The sequence below is a fragment of the Aspergillus melleus genome (assembly GCF_016097325.1).
Source record: "Aspergillus melleus strain CBS 546.65 chromosome Unknown contig3, whole genome shotgun sequence".
NCBI lineage: Eukaryota > Fungi > Ascomycota > Eurotiomycetes > Eurotiales > Aspergillaceae > Aspergillus > Aspergillus melleus.
In genome coordinates this window covers 2,798,915-2,821,566 of record NW_025763372.1, presented here as the reverse complement: position 1 = coordinate 2,821,566, position 22,652 = coordinate 2,798,915, and the positions used below count along the sequence as shown (strand labels likewise).

General features: G+C 52.8%; 6 protein-coding genes across 6 annotated transcripts; 5 read left to right on the top strand and 1 right to left on the bottom strand.

Annotated features, from left to right (window-relative positions):
* Positions 1-979: 979 nt before the first annotated feature.
* Positions 980-3,121, top strand: rfeF (putative transcription factor RfeF; the record flags this gene model as incomplete). Its single annotated transcript, XM_046087713.1, has 4 exons — positions 980-1,531; positions 1,659-2,514; positions 2,567-2,634; positions 2,687-3,121. 4 exons carry the CDS (start codon positions 980-982, stop codon positions 3,119-3,121), a joined length of 1,911 nt encoding a protein of 636 aa, XP_045943681.1.
* Positions 3,122-5,276: 2,155 nt separating this feature from the next.
* Positions 5,277-10,367, top strand: DNF3 (aminophospholipid-translocating P4-type ATPase DNF3; the record flags this gene model as incomplete). Its single annotated transcript, XM_046087712.1, has 1 exon — positions 5,277-10,367. The coding sequence occupies one exon, from the start codon at positions 5,277-5,279 to the stop codon at positions 10,365-10,367; it is 5,091 nt and encodes a 1,696-aa protein (XP_045943680.1).
* A 5,563-nt stretch (positions 10,368-15,930) lies between these two features.
* Positions 15,931-17,816, top strand: PHO2 (Transcription factor; the record flags this gene model as incomplete). Its single annotated transcript, XM_046087711.1, has 2 exons — positions 15,931-16,262; positions 16,328-17,816. The coding sequence occupies 2 exons, from the start codon at positions 15,931-15,933 to the stop codon at positions 17,814-17,816; spliced, it is 1,821 nt and encodes a 606-aa protein (XP_045943679.1).
* Positions 17,817-18,732: 916 nt separating this feature from the next.
* LDX57_006021 (phosphatidylglycerophosphatase) lies at positions 18,733-19,476 on the bottom strand (the record flags this gene model as incomplete). The annotated part of the gene is made up of 1 exon (XM_046087710.1): positions 18,733-19,476. The coding sequence occupies one exon, from the start codon at positions 19,474-19,476 to the stop codon at positions 18,733-18,735; it is 744 nt and encodes a 247-aa protein (XP_045943678.1).
* A 321-nt stretch (positions 19,477-19,797) lies between these two features.
* Positions 19,798-20,438, top strand: SMD3 (putative small nuclear ribonucleoprotein SmD3; the record flags this gene model as incomplete). Its single annotated transcript, XM_046087709.1, has 4 exons — positions 19,798-19,854; positions 19,933-19,993; positions 20,125-20,254; positions 20,336-20,438. 4 exons carry the CDS (start codon positions 19,798-19,800, stop codon positions 20,436-20,438), a joined length of 351 nt encoding a protein of 116 aa, XP_045943677.1.
* Positions 20,439-20,872: 434 nt separating this feature from the next.
* LDX57_006019 (adaptin-binding domain-containing protein) lies at positions 20,873-22,464 on the top strand (the record flags this gene model as incomplete). The annotated part of the gene is made up of 3 exons (XM_046087708.1): positions 20,873-21,845; positions 21,943-22,269; positions 22,385-22,464. The coding sequence occupies 3 exons, from the start codon at positions 20,873-20,875 to the stop codon at positions 22,462-22,464; spliced, it is 1,380 nt and encodes a 459-aa protein (XP_045943676.1).
* Positions 22,465-22,652: the final 188 nt, after the last annotated feature.

Here is a 22,652-nt window from a genome sequence, read left to right as displayed (position 1 = left end):
AGCGATATACTCCGTGGAGGTATTCTGTATAGATCATGTTTACATCGTAGATAATAACGGGAATAATAAAGAATAGGAAAGGTGGAAGGCGTGAGAAGAAGGCGGCTAAAATCAGACTAGTTAGGGCGGGTCTGATGACGAACGGATCCGCCTCTCGTCACTCTGCATAAGTCCATCATCATAATTTATCATCTTCATCATTATTTACTTCTTCTTCCTCATCTTCCCGTCACCTTCGGACTTCCATTCTTGTCACACTTTCGCATCCAGTTCTTTCCTTCCTTCCTTTCTCTATCCACCATGGGGGTAAGTCTACTCTTTCTCTTCCTCTCTCTCTCTCTCACGCACACACCTCCCTTTGTCTCTGCCCCGCTTCCAGCCAAGCTGCACATTCCTGCCATCACTGCGAGGAATTCGACCGAGACTGATCATCTGCATGCATGACATTTCCAGTTTGCTTCCAAGATCGCCAGTAGTCAACAACCCCCCGCGAACATGAGTGGGAACAACGCTCCCTATCCCGGAGGGCCGCCCTCAGCGCTGCAGCCTGGGAATGCCGGTGGATACACCGTAAGTAGTGCCTGCCCTACTGCCCCTCCATCGTCATCGAAATCTTTGTTTTGACTCATCCACAGCCGCAGCAATATCAGGCTTATCCGGGCGCCCCTCCTCCTTCTGGCAATCATCCTTCGGTAAGCTTCGACTAATCTTTTTCATTTTTTTTCTTTTCTTTTTCTTGTTTTCTTTCTTGGTCTTTCAACTTCGATCGTCACCTTTCCTTGCTTCCTCTTTCTTCTCCCCCCTCCTCTTCCCCCCTCCTTCCGTCCGTCGCATGACAAGAGCACTCTGGGATCGTCTGTTGGTTTTTCCTCGCCCTGGCCATTACCATCGTCGCCTTATATCGGCTGGACCCGTGAGCGGCGCTACTTCCTTCGTCGTTTCTTTGTATCCCCGCTGATCTCGACAACATCCCGCCACCATGTCGCGACCTTATTACAACCCCCAGGGATATCAGGGATATCCACCCCCGCGCCCCGATTCAGCTCAGTCTCCCCATCCCATGTCACCGGTAGCTCCGACGCCGCCCCCACAGCAGCAGCCACAATATCGAGCATATTCTCCCGCCGGCGTGCCTCCGTCTGTGCCGCCAAATAAACCAGTCCCCTCAGCTTCGCCGGCTCCCGCTGGTTATTCGGGTCCTCCGCCCTCCCAATCGCCCATGTCACCGGCCTTTCCTCCCTCGCCCTACGGGTCGGCCCCGCCGCAGCAGCCGGGCTACCCTTCCGCTCCCCAGTACGGTTCCGATCCTCGATATGGCCCGCCCCAAGGCTCTGGCTATGGTCAACCTCCGGGCTACGGACAACCCCCATCAGGCTATGGACAGCCTCCTTCAGGTTACGGGCAACCTCCTTCAGGCTATGGACAACCCCAGGGTTACGGGCAGCCCCAAGGCTACGGACAGCCTCCCCAATCCCCCGTGCAGCCTCAGCCTTATGGAGCTCGGGGATACCCTCCGCAGCCTTCTTCCAATGTACACACGATTCCAACCGGCCCTTTGTTATATCAATTTTCTCTTCTTTAGCTTTCGTGTCCTGTTCATTTCATTTTGATCTTTCATGACGTTGCAATTCCCTTACTAACTCTCGGTTCATCAATAGGCTCCCCCGTACCCCCCGCAGAATGCACCTTACCCCGGCGGTCCCGTTCGCCCTCCGCAAGGCGGTCCTCCCGGCCCCGGATACGGAGCTCCGGGAGGTGCGCCTCCTGTAGGCCCTGCCACCGACCAGCAGATCGCCGCTTATCGCCAGCTTTTGATTGCGACCATCCGAGAGAAGAACCTGGAGCACTTCTATCCCCCCGATAAATTGGACCGGCTTGTCCAGGCACTCGCCCGCGATGCCCCCGGCAAATGCAACAAATTGATGCACGAATGGGCCGTTCCCATGGAGGTCGCCACGGACATCATCAAGCTTGCTCTTTTCGACGTCATTCTCTACGTGGATGACAGCGGATCGATCGAATTCGAGGAGAAGGGCGTGAGAAAGGAGCAGCTCAGGCAGATCATCGGCATAGTCGCGACGGCCGCGTCCACCTTCGACGAGGACGGTATTTCCGTGCGATTTATGAACAATATGGAGAACGGCGACGGGATCCGCAACGCCGACGATGTCAACATGCTCGTGTCCCGGGTCCGCTTCGCAGGTCTTACTCCGCTGGGAACCGGCCTTAGGAACAAGGTCCTCGACCCCATGGTCGTGGGACCTGCCCGGTCTGGCCGCTTGCAGAAGCCCGCCTTGGTGATCACCATCACGGACGGCCAACCCGCCGGCGAACCTCTCGACACCGTGGCCAACTCCATCCGCTACGCCATCGGCGAGGTCTCTCGCACGCCTTATGGACGCGGCGCCGTTTCCTTCCAGTTTTCGCAGGTTGGCAACGACACCAAGGCCCGCGACTTCCTTTCCAGCCTGGACGAGGACCCGCAGATCGGCAACTTGATTGACTGTACCTCTAGTAAGTGTGCTTGGTGTTTCTCGTGAAGAATCCATACTAACGAGTGCCTTAGACTTTGAGGTCGAGCAAGACGAGATGTCGCGTGCCAACCCACCCATCCATCTGACGCGAGAACTCTGGGTAAGTAGCTTCCGCCCTCGTTCTGTGAGACAAATCTAATGGTCAATCACAGTGCGCTAAATTGATGCTCGGTGCCATCGATTCGTCATACGATACCAAGGACGAGAAGGCGGCCGGTGGCGCTGGCGGCCCCGGTGGTGCAGTCGCCCCTCCTCCCTCCAGCGGACCTCCGCCCGGCCAGTACGGTGGTTATATCCCGGCCCCCGGTCAGGGCCAGCCAGGATATTACAACCAGCCTCCCGCCGCGGGTTACAACCAACCCGCGCCGTACAGTCCCGGTCCCGGATATGGTCAGCAGGCACCCTACCCTCCCAGCCAGGGTCAAGCCCCGCAACCCGGCTACGGACAAAGCTACGGTGGGTATGGATCCGGCTCTCCTGCACCTTCTGGGTATGGAGCACCTCCCAGCGGTGGTCCCGCCGGTGCGCCTCGGGGATACCCTCCTCAGGGCTACGGACAGGGTCCTCCGCCTCCACCCCGGTACTAAAATGATGACATGAAAGATGGCCGATCACGACGATGATGCCTGACGCGACTTAACTCTTTTTTTTTTCTTTTTCCTATTATCTCTTTGCCCCTTTTGTGTGCCTTTTCTTTGATTACAGGCTGGGGTCCGGTCGGGTCTGTATGCATTATGACGACGCAATTGCCTGGTTTATTTTAATGACACCAAAATCTTGTACCAACGAGCCGAAGAAGATTGAATGGACGGAGGGGATCCGGTAGAGGATGCCGTATGGTCTTATTTTCGCCTTTTCTGTACTTCAACCCGGGTTTTCACTAATCACCAACGACTCCGTATTTGATGATCGCTCAGAGGTCCTTTGTTCGCTTACGAGCCAGAATGACGTCGGTAGTCGCGTACCTTAAGACCAGGGTCCATTCTCCAACATGGGCCCACTCCACGTGAGGAGAGCCACCGAGTACGGTGGACGATGTGTACCAACTGTGTAGGTCGATTGTTCGACACCTGAGGTTAGTAAACGGGGATCCCAATCCGTCATCATTGTTCGATCCCATCAGCAGTCAGACTCAGACTCAGACATCGTGTCATTTGTTGTCAGGCCTTCGCAGCCAGACGGGGAAACCTGCCCACTGCCAAGACTCCGCCGTCCTTGGTTTTGCCACCCTCAGGCTCCCACTTCTTCCTCCACAGGGCTGCGTGTCCTGAATCCAGTCTAGTCTAGACTCGGTCGATGGGTCCAACTTGGAAGGGCGTGAGTCGCCTTCTTTCTCCATGTGTCCACGGTTGAGACAGCAGGGGACGATTCCTGGCCAATACCTAATTTTAAAATAAGGCGGCCTACTTGGTAGGTTGAGTGGAAATGTTTCCAATCCACTTGTTCAGACTTCCGTGTCTGCAGTGACACTGCATGTGTTCCCCTGGGACGCAACCGGTGGGAGACAATAATGGAGCCTTGAGGGGTTGCCACGGGAAGATGTATGTAGAAAGTAGGTAGTAGGCAAGGGGGGCTGTGTGACGCAGGTGAGGTAAGGTGACATGCGCTTCTCGCAGTCAACAGGATTAATTATTTCTTGTTATGGAATATAATCCAGAATGGCTATAAGGTTTCTCTTAGGCTGCCGGAGAACAAGAGAACCAGACAAACCCGTGGTTACATCCCGGCTCCATCTTGCGTGGCCCCTCCAAGCCACCACCGCCCGCTCCAACGGCCATGACTGGACGGCCGCCAATTTAAGGTGCTTTTTGGTCGTGGGTCTCTCAACCGTGGCCTTTCAGGGACTGGACTTACTTTTTGTTTCTCGGAGGGTTGGGTCTTGGTAGTGGGGGAATTACACCGTAGGTTGAAAGGTTCTTCTTTTTCTTCTTGATCATTCTCTGCTGCTTCCAACTACTTCCCATTTCCCTTTCCTATTAGCAAGGACATTACTCCGCAAGTGCCTGCAGTGGTGGCGGGCGGCTCTCTATTTTCGGGCATCTTACCGGATTCGGTCGTCTCCAAACTCAACCCAAATTGACTCTTCGCCGCCTGCGGTCGCTGGTCCTGTTGACATTTTTCCCCGTTCTGCTCTGCTCTTTGCATTGCTCTTATCTCTCTGCCCTCTCCCAGCCGTCGCTCTCCTTCGTTTGTTTATTCTTTCGGGACCCAGGGACTCAACTTTTACTCCGTACAGTCCTCCCGCCTTCGACGGCACCACCTACAGCCCGACCTTCCCCCACTGTCGTTTCCGTTGGGCCTCATTCGCGCTCTCGCAAATCCCTCGCTCGCTCCTATCGCGCTTTGTCTTCGACTGCCTCCACTGCTCTGCGGAAGATTATAATTACGCTGCAAGGTTCGCTATCACCTGGTCGCCGATCTCGACGTCATTGGGCAACCCATGTGGATGTTGTGAAAGGGAACGTTTTTCTTTTCCCTTTTTTTTTTCTCCGCCAGATTGAAAGAATGAGCCAAGGCTATATTCTCCCGAGCCAGAATCGCAACTATACCTGCACCACCCATTCGCTGTTTCAGCTGTTCGAGCTATATATCTCTTTGAGGATATACGTTGCGTGAGATTGGGAAGGAAGACTGTTTCCTGCTCGGAAAATAATCCGGCAACTCGTTCGCAGAACCGGTTGAGCATACACATTCCACCTTGTTTTTAGGCCGATCCGATCGAGACACACCAATTGCCTCGCTATGTCCGACAAAGATGCGGAGACGCAGTCGAATCGATATCCGCAGGAAACGACCACCGAGACCGAACACACAAGGCCAATGTCTGGGGAATCCGAGCCCACGGGGAATTCTGCCCCGGGGTCGAGATCGGGGTCTCTTCCGCGGAGTCATTCTCTGAATGTGATTCCCGCGCGACATAGTATCGGGCAGGGCCGACCGTCCCTCGTCTCTTCACGCCCGTCCATGCCTCCTTCGCGAACGCTGTCGGATTCCGGGCGACGCTCGTCCCATCAGCACCATGTGCGTTTTTCGACCGACCTCGAACGTCCCACAGCGGAGGAGATTAGCCAGCAACAGCAACAACAGCCCCGGACGGATCGACGACGCTCTCGAGGGCTGTCCATCAATACAGATATCGCGCAGCAAACTTCCTCCGGCAGGTCTCCGGAACGAAGCACTACCTCTCCTCTCTCGCCTCGAAATGCTCTCTCTCCTACCTCGCCCCAGAGCCCGGACTCGGCCGGTCGTTCTCGATCCCGAAATCGTGGATACTCGCTGCGACGAACGATCTTTGCGAAAAATATCCAGACCCAGTCGGGCGGGACCTCGCCTGGGGCTATCGAATTGGGCGACGCCGTGAGTCCGCAGGCTGAAAGTCCGCAGGAACCCTCGCTGCCGGAAAGCCCGCAGAAGCAAGACGACGTCGCGAGACAACCTCGTATTTCGACGGAAACCGAGAAGAGCCATGTCCTGGTAGCACAGACGTCGATGCCCGAGTCCAATTCGGCAGATGGGACTTCGACCACTTACGTCTCGGAACCGTCCGAGGGCCTCAAGCAAGGCAGACATCTTTCCATGTCGATTTCGCATGAGCGCTGGTTGAAGAAGAGAGCCATGATTGCGACGTTTCAGGCCCGCATTGAGGCCATGCTTGAAGCTGTGCGCAAGACCATCCTTCAGATCAAGGAAATCCCGCCGAGCAAGGATGGTCGCCACGTCGATCTCGACCCTACGCGCACGGAGACTCTGGTCGATGAGCGAACGGGGAAGGCCTATGTGGGCAATTGGATCCGTTCCAGTCGATACAGTTTCTGGAGTTTCTTCCCTCGGCAGCTGTGGGCACAGTTCACCAAGCTGGCTAACTTCTATTTCCTGGTCGTGGCGATTCTGCAGATGATTCCCGGCTTGAGTACTACGGGTACCTTCACCACGCTGATCCCGCTTCTGATCTTTGTTGGAATTTCCATGGGCAAGGAAGGTTTTGATGACTGGCGCCGGTATCGTCTGGATAAAGAGGAAAATAACCGCTTTGCCTCTGTGCTCCGTCCGGGCGTCGCATTTGCGGATCAGTCACCAACCGACGACAACGCTTCGATATCAAGTGAGGATCGGAACTGGGCTCCCGTCAAATGGGAAGATATCAAAGTCGGGGATGTCGTCAAGCTGGAGCGTGATCAGCCGGTACCCGCGGACATGGTCCTGCTTCACGCGGACGGGCCCAATGGCGTGGCCTACATCGAGACCATGGCCCTCGATGGCGAAACCAACCTCAAGAACAAGCAGCCTTGCCAGCCCGTGGCTAAGGTATGCAGCACCGTCGACGGTATCTGCAGTAGCGCGATCCACTTTGCGGTCGAAGACCCGAACATGGACCTTTACAAGTTTGACGGCAATGTGATGATCGCCGCTAATGAGAAGCTGCCTTTGACCAACAATGAGATCGTCTACCGCGGCAGCATTCTCCGCAACACAGAGCAAGCTATCGGCATGATCATCTACACCGGTGAGGAGTGCAAGATCCGTATGAACGCGAACAAGAACCCGCGCATCAAGTCCCCTTCCCTCCAGGCCAAGGTGAACCGGGTGGTGATGCTCATCGTGCTTCTCGTGGTCTTGCTCGCCGTGGCCTGCACGGTCGCGTACAAGTACTGGTCCCGCGACGTCGAGAGCCACGCCTGGTACCTCGCCGAAGCCAACGTCGACTACGGTCCGATCTTCACCTCGTTTCTGATCATGTTCAACACGATGATTCCCATCTCGCTCTACGTCAGTATGGAAATCGTCAAGGTCGCCCAGATGCTTCTCCTGAACGCCGACATCGACATGTATGATCCGGAGACGGACACTCCTATTGAGGCGCGCACGTCGACCATCAACGAGGAGCTGGGCCAAGTTAGCTACATCTTCTCCGACAAGACCGGCACACTCACCAACAACTCTATGCGCTTCCGCAAGATGAGTGTTGCCGGCACGGCATGGTACCACGATTTCGACCTTCGCGAAGAAGCCGCCAAAGAAGGGGATCGGGAGAAACTCATCCACAAGAAGCGCAGCGCCAAGGGCAAGAAGGCCATCGGCCGCAAGTCCAATGCTTCAGAGGCTAGGTCGTACCTCGCACGAGCCGGCTCAGCGTCGATTGCGCGTGGAATGCCGGCATTCGGCCAATCGAATTCGAACAACCGCACGACCGACATGCTGAGGTACATCCAGCGCAAGCCGTACACGGTCTTTGCCCGGAAGGCCAAGATGTTCATCCTCTCCATCGCCCTGTGCCACACCTGTATCCCGGAAACTGATGAGCACGGACACACTACTTTCCAGGCCGCATCTCCTGACGAGTTGGCCTTGGTTATGGCCGCTCAGGAGCTTGGGTTCCTTGTCTGGGATCGTCAACCCAACACACTGACCATCCGCACTTTCCCTAATGGGCACAGAGGTCAGGCTTGCGATGAGGTCTACGAGGTCATGGACGTGATCGAGTTCTCCAGTGCCCGCAAAAGGATGTCGGTTGTTGTGCGCATGCCTGACCAGCGCATCTGCGTGCTCTGCAAAGGAGCGGATAGCGTTCTGATGCAGCTGCTTAAGCGGGCGTCTCTGGCGCAAGAGAAAGTGATCGAAATCGAACGGCGTGCCAGCAAACGCAAGGCGGTCGAGGCTAACGAGGTCATCCGACGCAACAGCGAATACCAGAGCCGCAAGGATAGCGGGCCCCGGCCCAGCTTCAGTCGGCCTAGCATGACGCATCGACGGTCGAGCGTTTCGGGACACCGCGTGTCCGCCCTGAGGGACAGCGTGGACGTCTGGCTGCGCGATCGGGAGACGGACGGTGGGATTTTGAATCGGAGTAACGACGCCGAGTATTACAGCCCTCGGCCGTCGACTCAGACTGGTCGGCCGTCTACTACCGTTTCTGATTCGGGCAGTTCGGTCAATGAAGATGATGAGGACCTGGTCGAGGAGGGTCTGGTCGTCAATGAAGCCGCTGTCTTTGAACGCTGCTTCCAGCATTTGAATGATTTTGCGACGGAGGGTCTGCGGACATTGCTGTATGGTCATCGTTTCATCGACGAGAATACGTACACTACCTGGAAATCGGCATACCGCGAAGCCTGTACCAGCCTGGTCGACCGACAGGAGAAAATCGAGCAGGTCGGCCAGCAGATCGAGGCGCAACTCGAGCTGACCGGTGCCACGGCCATCGAGGATAAATTGCAAAAGGGCGTCCCCGAGGCTATGGATAAGCTGAGACGGGCGAACATCAAGATGTGGATGCTGACTGGTGATAAGCGGGAGACTGCCATCAACGTCGGCCATTCGTGTCGCTTGGTCAAAGATTACTCGACGCTCGTGATTCTGGACCACGAGACCGGCGAGGTTGAACAGTCGATTGTCAAGCTGACGGCAGACCTCACTAAACGCACGATTGCGCATTCAGTGGTGGTCGTTGACGGACAAACGCTGGGTATGATCGAGGCTGACGAGACTTTGAGGGTTCAGTTCTTCAATCTGGCCATCATGGTGGACTCGGTCATCTGCTGTCGCGCCAGTCCCAAGCAAAAGGCGTTCCTTGTCAAGTCGATCCGCACGCAGGTGAAGGATTCTGTAACTTTGGCGATTGGCGACGGTGCCAACGATATTGCCATGATCCAGGAGGCCCACGTCGGCATTGGTATCACCGGAAAGGAAGGACTGCAAGCGGCGCGCATTTCAGACTACTCTATCGCTCAGTTCCGGTTCTTGCTGAAATTGTTGCTCGTACACGGACGATGGAACTACATGCGAGCGTGCAAGTACACTTTGGGCACGTTCTGGAAGGAAATGCTGTTCTACTTGACGCAGGCTCTGTACCAGCGCTGGAACGGATATACGGGGACCAGTCTGTACGAGCCATGGGGCTTGAGTATGTTCAATACCTTGTTCACCTCGCTAGCCGTCATCTTCCTGGGTATCTTCACCAAAGACCTGTCCGCATCGACATTGCTTGCCGTTCCTGAGCTGTACACCAAGGGTCAACAACACGGCGGGTTCAATATCCGGCTGTACCTTGGCTGGACGTTCATGGCGACTTGCGAGGCGATGGCCGTCTACTTTATTATGTTCGGGCTCTTCGCCAACGTCCTTTTCACGCACACCGGCAGCGACATCTTTACCTCTGGTCTTCTGACCTACTCCGCCTGCGTCATCATCATCAATACCAAACTGCAGGCCCTGGAAGTGCACAACAAGACCTATCTCTCCCTCGCCGTCATGATCATCTCCATCGGCGGCTGGTTCGTCTGGAACCTGATCCTGTCACGCCAGTACGACATCAGCTCCGGCGATGGCATCTACCACGTCCCGGGTAACTTTATCTTCCAATCGGGCCACGATCTCGCCTTCTGGGCCGTTCTGCTCCTGACAGTCATCGCGGTCGTCGTTTTTGAAATGACCGTTTCCGCCCTTCGCGCGTTATTCTTCCCGTCCGACGTCGACATCTTCCAGGAGTACGAGCAGGACCTGGAGATTCGCAAACGTTTCGAAGAGGCCGCCGCCTCCGAGCTGCAGCAGGGCTGGGACCACGGCAAAAAGAAATCCAGCTTCGAGATCGCGCGCGACGTCGCGGAGTCTGAGGCTCGCGAGAAACAGGTCCAGGAATTGCTGGCCCGGCCAAGAGTCATGAGCAAGACCGGTGACGGACACGTCGAAATGGAAGAAGTTGACGGTCCGGCTGGCGGGCAAGCTGCTGTCAGCGTGGCCGATGATGAGGTCAGCCATGCTCGGCGACGATCCGTCGAAGTCCATGAACTGTTTACGAAGGGGTATGGTGCTATCCGGAAGGGTCAATTGAAGTGACCTCCAAGAATGAGCACGAGCGCAGCGGAGGCTAAAGGTGCCTATGGCTGTATACATACACCTGTTTATTTCTCTTTCTTTCTACTTACTACACCTCCATCTATTGTTAATAGTTTTATTTTGCTTCTTTTTGCCTGGTGTGGTTCTTTTCTTCTCTGTTCCTGTTCTGTCCTGTACTATTGACTTTATCAGCGTTCTGGCGTTGGCAAGTGGATACCCCGGATATTATTTGTCGCTCCTTTTTGATACTGTACGTTGCTGTGTTGATGGTGATGATGATGGTGATGGTGGCAGTATTGCATTATGTTACTACATGTGTATATGGCATTGATGATGAGGTGTGAATACATACTTATATTACTTCGACTGGTGTTCCGGTGTTTAAACATAAACTTGGTAGAAGTAAATGGGGTGTTTTGCTTTGCTTATTAACTTATGATTAGCTATTCGGTGTCTGGCTGAACACGGATAGTATCAGACCTCGCAAGCAAATTGAAATGCATAGCATGTATATATATGCAGATAGTAGGTGACATGAAGTTGAGGGCAAGCTACTAGCTTTTTCTATTAACAAGCATACTGGCCGTAATGTCGGCTATATATATTTCTTTCAACCAGATCCACATGACCAGAACGACCATGACGGGTAACTATTGCTGAGTGGAAAGAGGATAGATAGAATTGCTGGTACTGTATCCAACATCAGCCAGAGAGAGGCGTCAGGTAAGGTGGTAGGTAGGTAGATACTCTTCCCATAAAACCACTTGTGTTACTCTGTAACTAGCACTCGCATCAATTATAAAACTCTCCGTAGATATGTACGTGACTATGATACTAAGAGATCTGCTTTGTAGGTACTATCCACATGAAACGGAAAGCCAAAATCCCTCCACTCATTTATAGATATATTCGAGGACATGTATGCACAGTACCGACGGTACCATCCCACAACCACAATCCAATCGCAATATATCCCTATCTCGGTATAATTTCCCTTCCGCCGAGGTCATTAAACCCAACAACCTAGAACATCTTCTACCATGATACTGTACTACATACTTACTTGGGAGTCGCCTGTTCTCTTCTACCTATGGTACTACATACCTCCTTGGGAATCGCCGTGTAACAACCAACTTCGTACTGTAGGTACTAGGGAAAGTGTTGGTTGGGTATTAGCAAAGCCCGATCTTGTCATACGATCGATCCGGGATCTACTAGGCAGGGCAAGGCAGGGCAAATTAGATCCCCACCGCAGGATAACCAATTTGACGTTTCCTTTGTTTGAATCATGCGATGCGATCGGCCGAGGTCGATTTGTTTGTGTTACTATGGGTATCGGGTACGGTACCTCTCAGGCAATAATAGAATGGAAATTCGAGGTAGGGTAAGTAGGGTGGCGAACTTTGCATATATCCTGTGTATGTGTATGCACATGGTATTGTAGATTGATAATGTACTACACCGTACTGGCTAGATACATGGATAAATAGACGATGAAAGACAAAAATAGAATTCCCCAGATAGAATCATCGAATGCAAGTTCACACGTTGTAGTAGTATGTATTTTTACCGATCGCCCAACACCCCATAGCCCATACTAGTGGTGAAAAAAAAGTAGACAGGAGAATAGATCAACCACTTCCCATTGGACCAGACACCCATAGAACAATCCTCCAGTCAAAAATAGATCAGCAGGTCGTGAAGGACGACCGAGTCGGGAAACTAACCTGCTTGGCTCTGGCTAGCTCGTTTGTCGGCTCCGGGGATATATTAATTTTGATTGTTTTCCACAGTCCGATGGGCCTACTGGAAGTCTAGGTGTACTTAGTAAAATAGTAGTGCTATGTGTCTAGTGTTAAATGTTGGATCGGCTCGGTAGATGTGTACAGAGATGAACTGCTTAGTATAGTACTAAGGAGAGGCTAGGATTGCACTATGTAGATACTAGATTCTAGTACCTAACTGCGGGTGGGCAGGTGGCAGACAGACTTGGCCGGAAATAGAATCGCATGTCCGTTTTGATTTATTATAGTTTGGCTGCTCGGATTAGTTTTACTGGCTCCTTGAATTCTGCTGCACGCATAGTACACCTACATACACCGTAGGCACTCTGTTCTGTAGACGAAAGTTTATAAATAACCATCCTAGTAAAGAAAGACAGTCGCTTCTATAATTATATCTGCACCTTGACGTACAGTACAGAGAAATGGCAACTCCGCCGGTCCGCGAGAATCAACGCAGAGTCCCTGACGTTGCCAGCCTTGACCAAGTCCAAGTCAAGTCAAGTCAAAGCAGGAAATCCGTTAGTGTCGGGGACTTGATGCTGTAGGTTTGCCGCTAGTTGACTTGTTCCGGTTCCAGTTCCCGCGATGAGGGCGACGGGCCAATGGAGACCGAGGCATTTAGCGGGCACGGATCATTGGGCTTGGGGGACTAGACTGGATGGGGATGGAACGGGCAGGGATTATGCATGTACCTTACAGGATACGACGTGCAGGGTGTGTGTGAAGTGTAGCTGAGTTTGGTTTCATCTTTTCCTTTTTCTTTTACTGTTATAGGATATACCTGTACTTAAGGCTGGGCTGGATTCCGGTCTCCGAGGTAAGGTATGTAACAATACATGCTAGTCAGGCACACGAGTGCCGACCGCTCCACCCCTGGCGCTGTCATGTCCTTGTCGCCAATCACGGCGCTCGTAGTGGCGACGGGGAAGGGCGGGTACCTGGATCGATTCACCAAAGAACTGGCTGGCTGGAAAGGCTGTGCCTTGCACCGTACACCGTACACATCATTTATTAATAGTAAAGAAATGCTCGGGATGTGCACCTTACTTAGCGACCTTGCTCAAGCAGCTACTCCGTACTGTAGTACTGTAGTACTGTAGTTCCGACGGAAGACTCGGGCTTAGAGCTGGTATGATGGATCAGGGACCGGTACGTCACAGCAGCAGAATTGACTTTGGTTGACCATGGATCCTCGGCGGGAAAGTGCTCTAGTTAAGGTACCCGGTCAGCATTTACTGTACTCCGTCAGACTGTACGGATGCAAAGGGAGAACCGGATCATTTGAAACAAGACCCTGAAGTAAAACCAGTTCGGTCGCAGGTGCGTTACTCCTTAGTCGCTGGTCTGCGTTCCACGAGGGGTGAGGATTTAGCATTATTTGAGTGTTCACTGTGTGGTTCTTGGTCTGCGCTTAGCCTCTTTTTTCTTTTTTCTTTTTCTCTTTTCTTTTTGCTTTTTTCTCTCCCTTTTTCTTTTTCTTTTTTTTTTTCCCCCTTCCTAGCGTTTCTCTCGGCTCTCTCCCCTTTCCCACTCTCCCAACTCCCACTTCCACTTCCGCTTCCATCCCACTTCCCCTGCTCCTGATGACTACGAGTGTGTCCACTCCCCTAAGCCGTGAACGGAGTCGGCACTCCGTAGTCCGTTACTGACCTACCCTACTGGTCTGAGAGAACCCGACAGAGGATCTTTTCGTGAAGTACCGTCAATTCGGCAGAGGTTGTGATCGTGCTTGGTGTGCTTACTGGCTCCACTTTTGGGAAACCCTTTCCTTCGGATCCGATCACTGCGCCTACGTGCTGTGTGCACCGTACACTGTACGGAGTAGGGTGTACGAGGTCCTCCAAGCTGGCGTTAGCTGAAGTCAAGGGACATGGGCTGGGAAGTACTTTATTCTCCGTTCTCCCTGCCTACGCCGTACTGCCTCAGTGCAAGGTGTTCTCGTCCTCGTAGAATAAACGAGGCTGGCCAGATGGAATTAATTTATTTCTCCGAACGGCCCAGGTCTTCTTCCGTTTTCTTCATCCGTTTGTCTGGTTCATCCTAACCGGCACTATGGCCTGAACGGGGTCTGGTGGATTCGACTATCGGTCTTCCGTCTTCCATAGAGCCATCGACCGACCCGAAGGGGTCATCTTTCCCCGAACATTAGCAGACAGAATTTATTCTTACGGACCACGATTCATGTTCTCCTGTCTGTTACTAGTATTTTTTATTTACAGGTCAAGGTTCACATTAACCGATCAACATGGTTACCGTCCAGCAACGGTCGGACCGGACGGTTAACTGTTAACCTGTCATATTCTTACGAATCCTACGTCGATAAGCTTAGTATATGACTGGTAGTTGGAGAAATAGTTTACTAGTCCTGAGCTGTCAGCGTCACCCCCTCTTCTTCATCCTCCCTCCCATTCGGTTCAAGGCTGGCGCGAAATGGAGACGAGCGATTAGTCCGTGCTGGTCGGTAGGTCGGCTTAGGTGCATGAGCCCTCTGCATCGTGTGCATCCAGGGTACATCGGGGTGGGTTGTCATTGGGTGCTGGGTCATCCTAAACAGCATTGGGCAGCAGGCCTCGGATGTGCGTGGATGCAGGGGCCAAATCCAGGGGAGTTTCCAGCAAGAGGGTGTGAAGAGGTGGAGGTCTGCATTCGGGGAGTTATTTGTTTTCTAGTGATTTCTCGCCCTCAGATAAGGCAAGACCCAGTCCGGAGTAGAGTTCCTGGGATATGATATAAGCACCGGTCGACGGTCTGGAATTAATGATTCTCAGTACATCCAGGAATTAATTTATTATCCGTCTTGTTCTCGATCGTTGTGTATTAGGGATCGACTCCCGTAACAACCGGTTTTTCTTTTTTGTTTCCTAAAATCTGGCCAGGCAACAGAGACCGAACAGGGCAGGTCAAAAAAAGGAAAAAGAAAAAAGAAAAAAAAAAAGCCCCACGGAGAAGTCAGGAACCGCCGGTGCCAAAACAACCAGCGCGACCAGGCCTGCCACTAGTCCCGATCGAGGCCCCCCATCTCCTGACTGACTCTCTCTCTGTCTCTCTCTCCTCCACCCGTTTGTCTCTCCTTCTCCTTCTTCCCTTCTCTTCTTCTTCTTCTCTTCCTCTCTTTTCCTTCTTTTCCTTCTCCCATCGACCATCTTTCCTTCTTTTTTCTTCCCCCCCATTCACTCTTTTTTGTTTTCCTTTCTATTCTCTCGTTTATCCTCACCCCAGTCGATCGTTTCACTCTTTCACGATCGACCTCCCCTTACTCAGTATCTTGCGCACTTTTTCTCGCTTACCTCTGGACGGTGATCGCTCATCTGTTCTCCTTCAATATCAGAACCTTGTTCGATCCTTCCCCCAGCTGCGAAGATCCTGAATTTCTTTCACCTGCCCAAGCTGCATAGGTCGGCTTATTTTTATCCTTTTCCCCCGAAAGATTCTTTTCTTGACGCTTCTGCGACGCGATCATCTATATCCGCTTAAGCTTGCTGGTCTGGTAAATCTCCCGGACCGACTCCATCTCAACTTCCTGCCTAAGCGCTGCCACTCGTTTGAAAACAACCCATCCTTTTTTGACTCCTCTTTGGCGCTTGAAGCTGCCATCGAGAGTATCAGACATCTCCTTTCTTTTACTTTTTGACCTTGTCGACCGGATCGTCACAACATTCTCTCCTATTGAGAGTTTCTTCAAAAGCTCATCTACTTCACTCCCATCAATTGGTCGAATCCTCTTTCCCTACCTCATTTCCATTATCTATCCTTTTTTTCTCGGTCAATCCCTGCAAACCATGTCTTCGACAGACGTTCCTGATCCGTCGGCTACGCCGACTATTTCCACTGCTATGGCCCCGACTACCCAGTCTCCTTCATCCGCCGACTCGACCCCATCCCCTACGGTCTCGAATGCCACCACGGCCTCCGCCAACCGGCGCCCTCAGCGAAAGAGCACCTTGACCCAACAACAGAAGAACAACAAGCGCCAACGCGCCACCCAAGACCAATTGGTCACTCTGGAACTGGAATTCAACAAGAACCCTACGCCGACGGCGGCCACGCGGGAAAGAATTGCCCAGGATATCAACATGACTGAGCGGTCGGTTCAGATTTGGTTTCAAAACAGGTGCGTTATCAGGAATTGTTGCGCAGTTCATGGTGGGACTAGCAGGTTTGCTAACGGCAGTTTAGACGTGCCAAGATCAAGATGCTTGCGAAGAAGAGCATTGAAACCGGCGAAGGCTGCGACTCAATCCCTGAATCGATGCGCCAATACTTGGCTATGCAATTCGATCCCAGCAAACCTGGTGCGCGCGATCCTTTTGGCCGCACCGGAGGTTACGGAACCAGCGGCGGATTCCCCAACGAAGCCACTCCCTCGGGTAAGGTGGTGATCCACCACTTCACCTGTCGATCCTTGACAATCGGTAGCTGGCGGCGCATCGGACAGAATGCCATGGACCTGGTGGTCTTTTACTCCCCGGAGAAGGCCTGCATGACCTATTACATCAACAACGACTCGGCCGGATACAAGATCGAATACCCCTTTTCCCACATCAAGAACATCACCCTGGAGTCCGGAGACCAATCCAACCAGGCTAACGGTGTCCCTCCTCGTCCTGGTGGTCTCGTGGTGGAACTCAACCGCCCACCCATGTTCTACATGGATTCCTCCAACTCGGGTGGTTTTTACCAGTGCGGCGATTTCACAGAGGACCAGCAGGCGAGTCAGTTGATGGTTCACCACCTCGGAGGTCACCCCAAAGTTCTCAGCGTTCAATTAGCCAAGCTGGTGTCTTTGGAGTCTTTCCAGAACCGCCTGGCATACGGCAGCTTTCCCATGAGCGCACCCGTCTCCACGCCTCCCTTCATTCAACGGCCCGCCTCGCAACCGAACCAGTTCGTGCAGCCGCCGCCCTTCCTGGGCATGTTCCAGGACAACCACTCGCATCTGACCGTCCAGGCGGCTCGAGGACACAAGCGTCAGCGCAGCCGGTCCGTTCCAGTGGCCGTGGACTTTTCTGCCATGCAGGCGCCGCTGCCTTCGTACAACATGCCCCAGACCCCGTCCCCTTTCCACCACGCGGAGACGAGCATCTATGCGCCGGTGCCTCAGCAGGCGCATCCGTTGGCGATGAACCTCCGTATCGATACCTCTGCCGCCTACGGATTTGACCCGCGCCATCCCATGTCGGCTGCCACAACGGCCTCTCCTTCCGATTTCGCCAGTCCTGGCCTGTTCACCGCTGGGCATGGTGATTCCACTCCCGTTGCCTCGAACATGGGCACCCCGTTCAACATGTCCTTCGTTTCTCCCCAGGTTGACTCGTCGAGCCTGGCGCAGTCGGCGTCTCCGTACTCCGCCGTCGGCCACGCTGACCCCTTGATCGCGGATCATTCGCCTCCGCTGTCAACGATGCATCACGCATCCCAGGAAATTTATGGTTTGGGCAACGACCACCAAGCCAACTTTGCCGACGAGGGCATGTCGATGAACAACATGTATCCCAAGCATAACATGAACTTCACCGTGCCGACCTCGATGGGATATGAAGGCAATACTTTTGATCTGCCCATTCAGAGTGTTGGAAGCCATTCTTCCCCTGGCGTCCAGGGCGACTACCAAGGCATGAGCTCTTTGGACAATGTCGATCCGAACACTCTGGGCCCGAGGTCGTGAACAACCTATCTGATACCGCTAGTCCGAGTGACTTAGTCTGATGTTGAGACCATGTCTGTCAGCTACTGCTCTTGATATGACAGAATCTGGCGTTATGGCTCGATCCTCGTATGCGAAGGTCTTTCTTAAACGACAAGGATATCATCTATATCCAACAGGCAACCTTGTTGCCTTATCATTTTACGCGAACGTCCCTTTTGAGGGATCGGCAATTTGAGGTAGCTCTGTACCTCATCTGTTGATGATGATGAAGAGGACATATCTATTCTTTCTTCTGATATGCTCCCATTTTTTTTTCTTTTCTTTTTGGAACTTTCCATTTCTCTTTGGGACTTTTTTGATTTCTTCCATTCTTCTTTTGATCCCTTTTGGATTTCTTTTTTTTTTGGTGTATTAATACCCTTCTCCTGTAGGGCTGGTCCTTGAGCGTTTTCCCTACCTTTTACCCAGTCTGACTGGGCTTTTCCATTCTTCTCCCCTTTTATCTTTTTCTCTTCTTTTATATATTGGACCGGGGCCTTTTAACGTGGTTATGCCAGAAAGCCATCCAGATGGCGAGATTCTCTTGGATTTCCTTTTCCTTGGTTCTTTTGGGTCGGCGGGTTAGGAATTGTTTGCATTTTCCCTTTGTGATGGTCATCTTTTGGTGTCTGGTCTGAGTTGGATCCTGTCGATGCATTAGCTAGATAAACGGCACTGGTCGTTGCGAAGCTGAGATATTCTTCGCACGACAGTCGAGGAACAATCCAGTCAGATCAAGCTCCACCTGCTTCCGAGTAATCATTGTAGGCCTTGACGAAGAGTATCAGTAATATCAGTAGTCCGTGGCACTTGACCATGGAGTATAGATACAGTCTAGCTAGTCTACATGGGTATCTCTAAACACAGTTCACCTCCCCAGTTGAACAGCTCCGCATCACTGATCCAACCACCCCTTTGGCGCCGGAGCCTTCAACCCCCTCGACTCCCGCAAATACCTCTCCACCCACGCCTCCATCTTCTCCAGGATATTCAACCCCTCCCTCTCCCTCCTCGGATCAACCCCCTCCGTCACCCCATCCTTGCACCAAATACTCCACGCCCCCATCTCCTTCGCCATCAACACATCCGTCCCCAACCGATCCCCCACGACGGCAATCTCCTCTGGTCCCTTCACGACCCCCCGCTCTCGGAACCAGGCCAGTACCTCCGCCCCGCAAAACGGCTTCTTTGCGCTCCCCTGGGGGAGTCTGAATATGGGGATCCCCAGCCCCTGGAGTCCGTTCTTTTCGAGAGCGCTGATCTCGGCATCGTAGGTTGGGTGGGAGCCCGCGCGGTTCGACACGATTAGGATTGAATCTGGGGCGGTGGTTTTGTTGAAGGGCGAGGTGGGGGATGTTCGGAGGTGGTTTAGTTTGGCGAGGATTTGAGGGGGGAAGGTGGTTGTTTTTGGGGCGCAGAGGGTCGCGTCTTTGTCAAGGATTAGGGCTTTTATGGTGATGGGTTTGGGTTTCTCTTGGGAGGTGGTGTTGGCGTAGGTCGATTCGAGGACAGGACCGATTTGTTCGGGGAGATGCGTGATGGTCGGGATGGTGAGGTGTGGGAGGAATTGGGCGGGGCTTTTTAGGAGGGTGGAGACGGCGAGGTTGAAGGCTCGGAGATTGGTGTTTGGGGGGTTCATTCTGTTTGATTCACTTCATTGGTTGGTGTGGAGGAATTGAATGTAGATGTAAATAGCAAGAGGGTGGAAGAGAGGAGATCCTGCCGGGCGGAAACCCAGCAAAGCAAGCTAAGCAGAGCCGCAAAACTTCCCGCCGGCGGAAACTTCCCTCCCTCTTCTGTCCTCCACTCCACGTCTGTCGGTCTTCCATCTCACCTTTTTTTCTTTCCCCTGTTCAACAGGTCGTGTTCCAGACCTAGTCAATTGCGCTCGTTGTTGTTCGAGCGACCTTCTTGCCTTCTTTTCCTTGACCCGTCAGTTCGAGTCAAACCACGACACAGAATGGGCAAGCTCACCAGCACGATCGGAATCCCGATCAAATTGCTCAATGAGGCGCAGGTTCGTTCGCATCCCCTATACTCTGCTTCTAGTCCGGTCATACATTTGAAGGGGCAATAGCTAACATACCTCTGACAGGGCCACGTCGTCACGCTAGAAATCACTTCGGGGGTGGTGTATCGCGGAAAACTTCTTGAGGGTTCGTCTTTCTTCCTTCACTCGACTTTACCTTACCTCCCCCCCCCCCAAATCATGCAATTCGATCGATACACCGGTGTCAAAACAAATAAAGTCATGTAAACGAGCGCTGACCGTGTTCTTGAAATACAGCCGAAGATAACATGAACGTCCAACTGAAAGATATCACTGTCACTGCGCGCGACGGTCGCGTGTCGCATCTCGACCAGGTGTATATCCGCGGCAGCCACGTGCGGTTCTTCATCGTGCCGGACATGTTGCGGTATGTTCCTCTTCTATATATACCCTTGGTGGATTTAAGAGGATCCGAATGGCAATAAGTGAGGATGCTAATTGATCATAGAAACGCGCCCATGTTCCGTTCTCGAGGCCAGCGCGGCAGAGGTGTCGGTCTTGCTCGTGGTAAGGCCACGGTGCAGCGCGCGAGGGGCCAGAGGAGAGGGTAGATGAGTTTGATGTTGATTGAGGGGGTTCCTTTTTTTATATTATTCTTTTTATTACTGAATAAATGGCGGCGTTTCTTTTGTTTTGTTTAATGGGTTTGATCGGTCGGTCGGTCTATCTATCTATCTACTTTAGATTGGTCGAGGAAAAGAAGAAAATACCTAGTTTGAAATCGTTTTGATGATTAAGGTTCTTGTAGTGGTTTGTTCAATTATAGGAGGTTGCATGGTGTGTAGAGCTGAGCTGTTGGTCTACTGATGGTCAGGGACTGAGGAAGAAGTCCGACGGAGCTTTTTGCTCTCCGCTCGTCTCGTCTTCTCCCCGCATTCATCCTTCTTCTTCTTCCTCTAGGTACAACTCCCTTAACCACCTACCTTTCTCAATCCAAACCGCATAACCAAAAAGCTCATGATCTAACCGACAATAAACATCCAAAATGCCCACCACCACCTCCCAAGACCCGTCCCAGCAACACCAACAAAAACAACAACGAATCCCTAACCCCCGCCGCCTCCTCATCCTCTCGCCCTCTTCGCATTCCCCCACCACCATTCCTCCCTTCCTGCACGCCCTCACCGGTACCCCGGTCCTCGAGGCCCCGTCTACAGCTACAGCCACAGCTACATCTACAACAACACCGAGTTTCGCAGGCTACACGACCCATCCGCCCCTGCAGATCCGTAATCGGTATTATGTCGCTGAGGTGCCGGTTTGGGTTGATGAGATTGCGCTGGAGGGAGAGTCATCCTTGCCCCCAGTTTCAACCTCAACAGCAACAGCAGAGCCAGCACAGCCCCAGTCCGCGAACAAATTCGAAGGAGAACAAGAACAAATAGAAGAACCCATAACCACGCCCTCGCTCTGGAAAAAAGAATTCTCCGGCCCAGAAGCCCAAGTCGTGAGGGATGCTATTGGCGCGGTGGTTTTGTGTATCGTGAATCCGACCCCCGGGGCCTCTTCTTCTTCTTCTTCTTCTGGTGCTTCCGGGTCAAGTTCAAAGACGGAGATAGCGCCGGAGACGCAGACGCAGGTTGATCGACTTAGGGAGTTTCTGCGCGCGGTTGGGGACGTGCGCGCTTTGATTGAGGAGGAGAGGGGTGGGTTGGGGGATGTACCTGGACTGGTTGTTTTGGTGGGAGGAGGGGGGCAAGGTGCGACGGGCCAGCAGAAGAAACAGGATCTAGGGGGTGGGAGAGGAGGAGGAGGAGGAGGGCAGGGCTCAGGGATGGGTGATTTAAGTGCCGATCTAGGTGGCGATCTAGATCTGGATGTCGATGCCGAGGAACCGTTCTCTGTCCCCTGGTGGGAAGATCAATTATATGAGATGGGGTTGATTGGGATGGAAGTTGTGAGTTGGGATCCGAAGGCTGGAGGGGGGGAGGAGACGGAGGAGAGGAATCAGTTTGGAGGTATGTTCTCTCCCTTAACACACCTCTTTTTGTCCCTTGCAAGCTCTGCTGTGTAGACATTGTTGGGGTGCATGGATAGACGGCTAACAGGAAACAGAATACCAAGGCCTGCGCCGCATCCGCGAAGTCCTAGAAACGCACGACTGGGCGCCATTGTCTCTTTCTGACGACGAAGACAAGGACGGCGATGTCGAGGCCGACGAGATCGAGAAGATGCTGCTCGGTGCGGACGCCGACGAGGACGAGGACACGGGTTTTGGGCTGGAAGTTAACGAGCTGGAGCGCGAGATGGTGGGGTTGCGGTTTGCGATTGAGCGAGGTGGAGGGAGTGGGCGGCCGGACGAGGATTCGGAGCATGAAGGTGATGATGAGTTGAGGGTTGATGCGGTCGAGGCGTTGATGTTAAGGATGGCTGCTATTAGAGGTATTTCCCTCTCTTCCCCCCGTCTCTTCTTACCATTTGCGATTTCCATTGTCTATCCTCATGTACTCTTGTTTTGGTTTACTGAGATACGGACTGCCTGACTGACGATGACCAGATATGAGCGAGGAATTACCCGAACATGAACGCAAACGATTCGCGGCCAAGGCTGTACGAGATATCATGAAGGAGATATGATCTAGGCTATGAATATGGATAGCATATAGCATACCATCTAGTGACCTGTAGCTAGTGATAAACTGTATACTACATTACCAGTAGTATTATCTCCTATCTGTCTAAGTATGCCATGCTACAGCACTTCTCGTCCACTCAACCAGTCACAACCATACCACCAGTCCCTCTCGGTAGATATCTAAACCAGA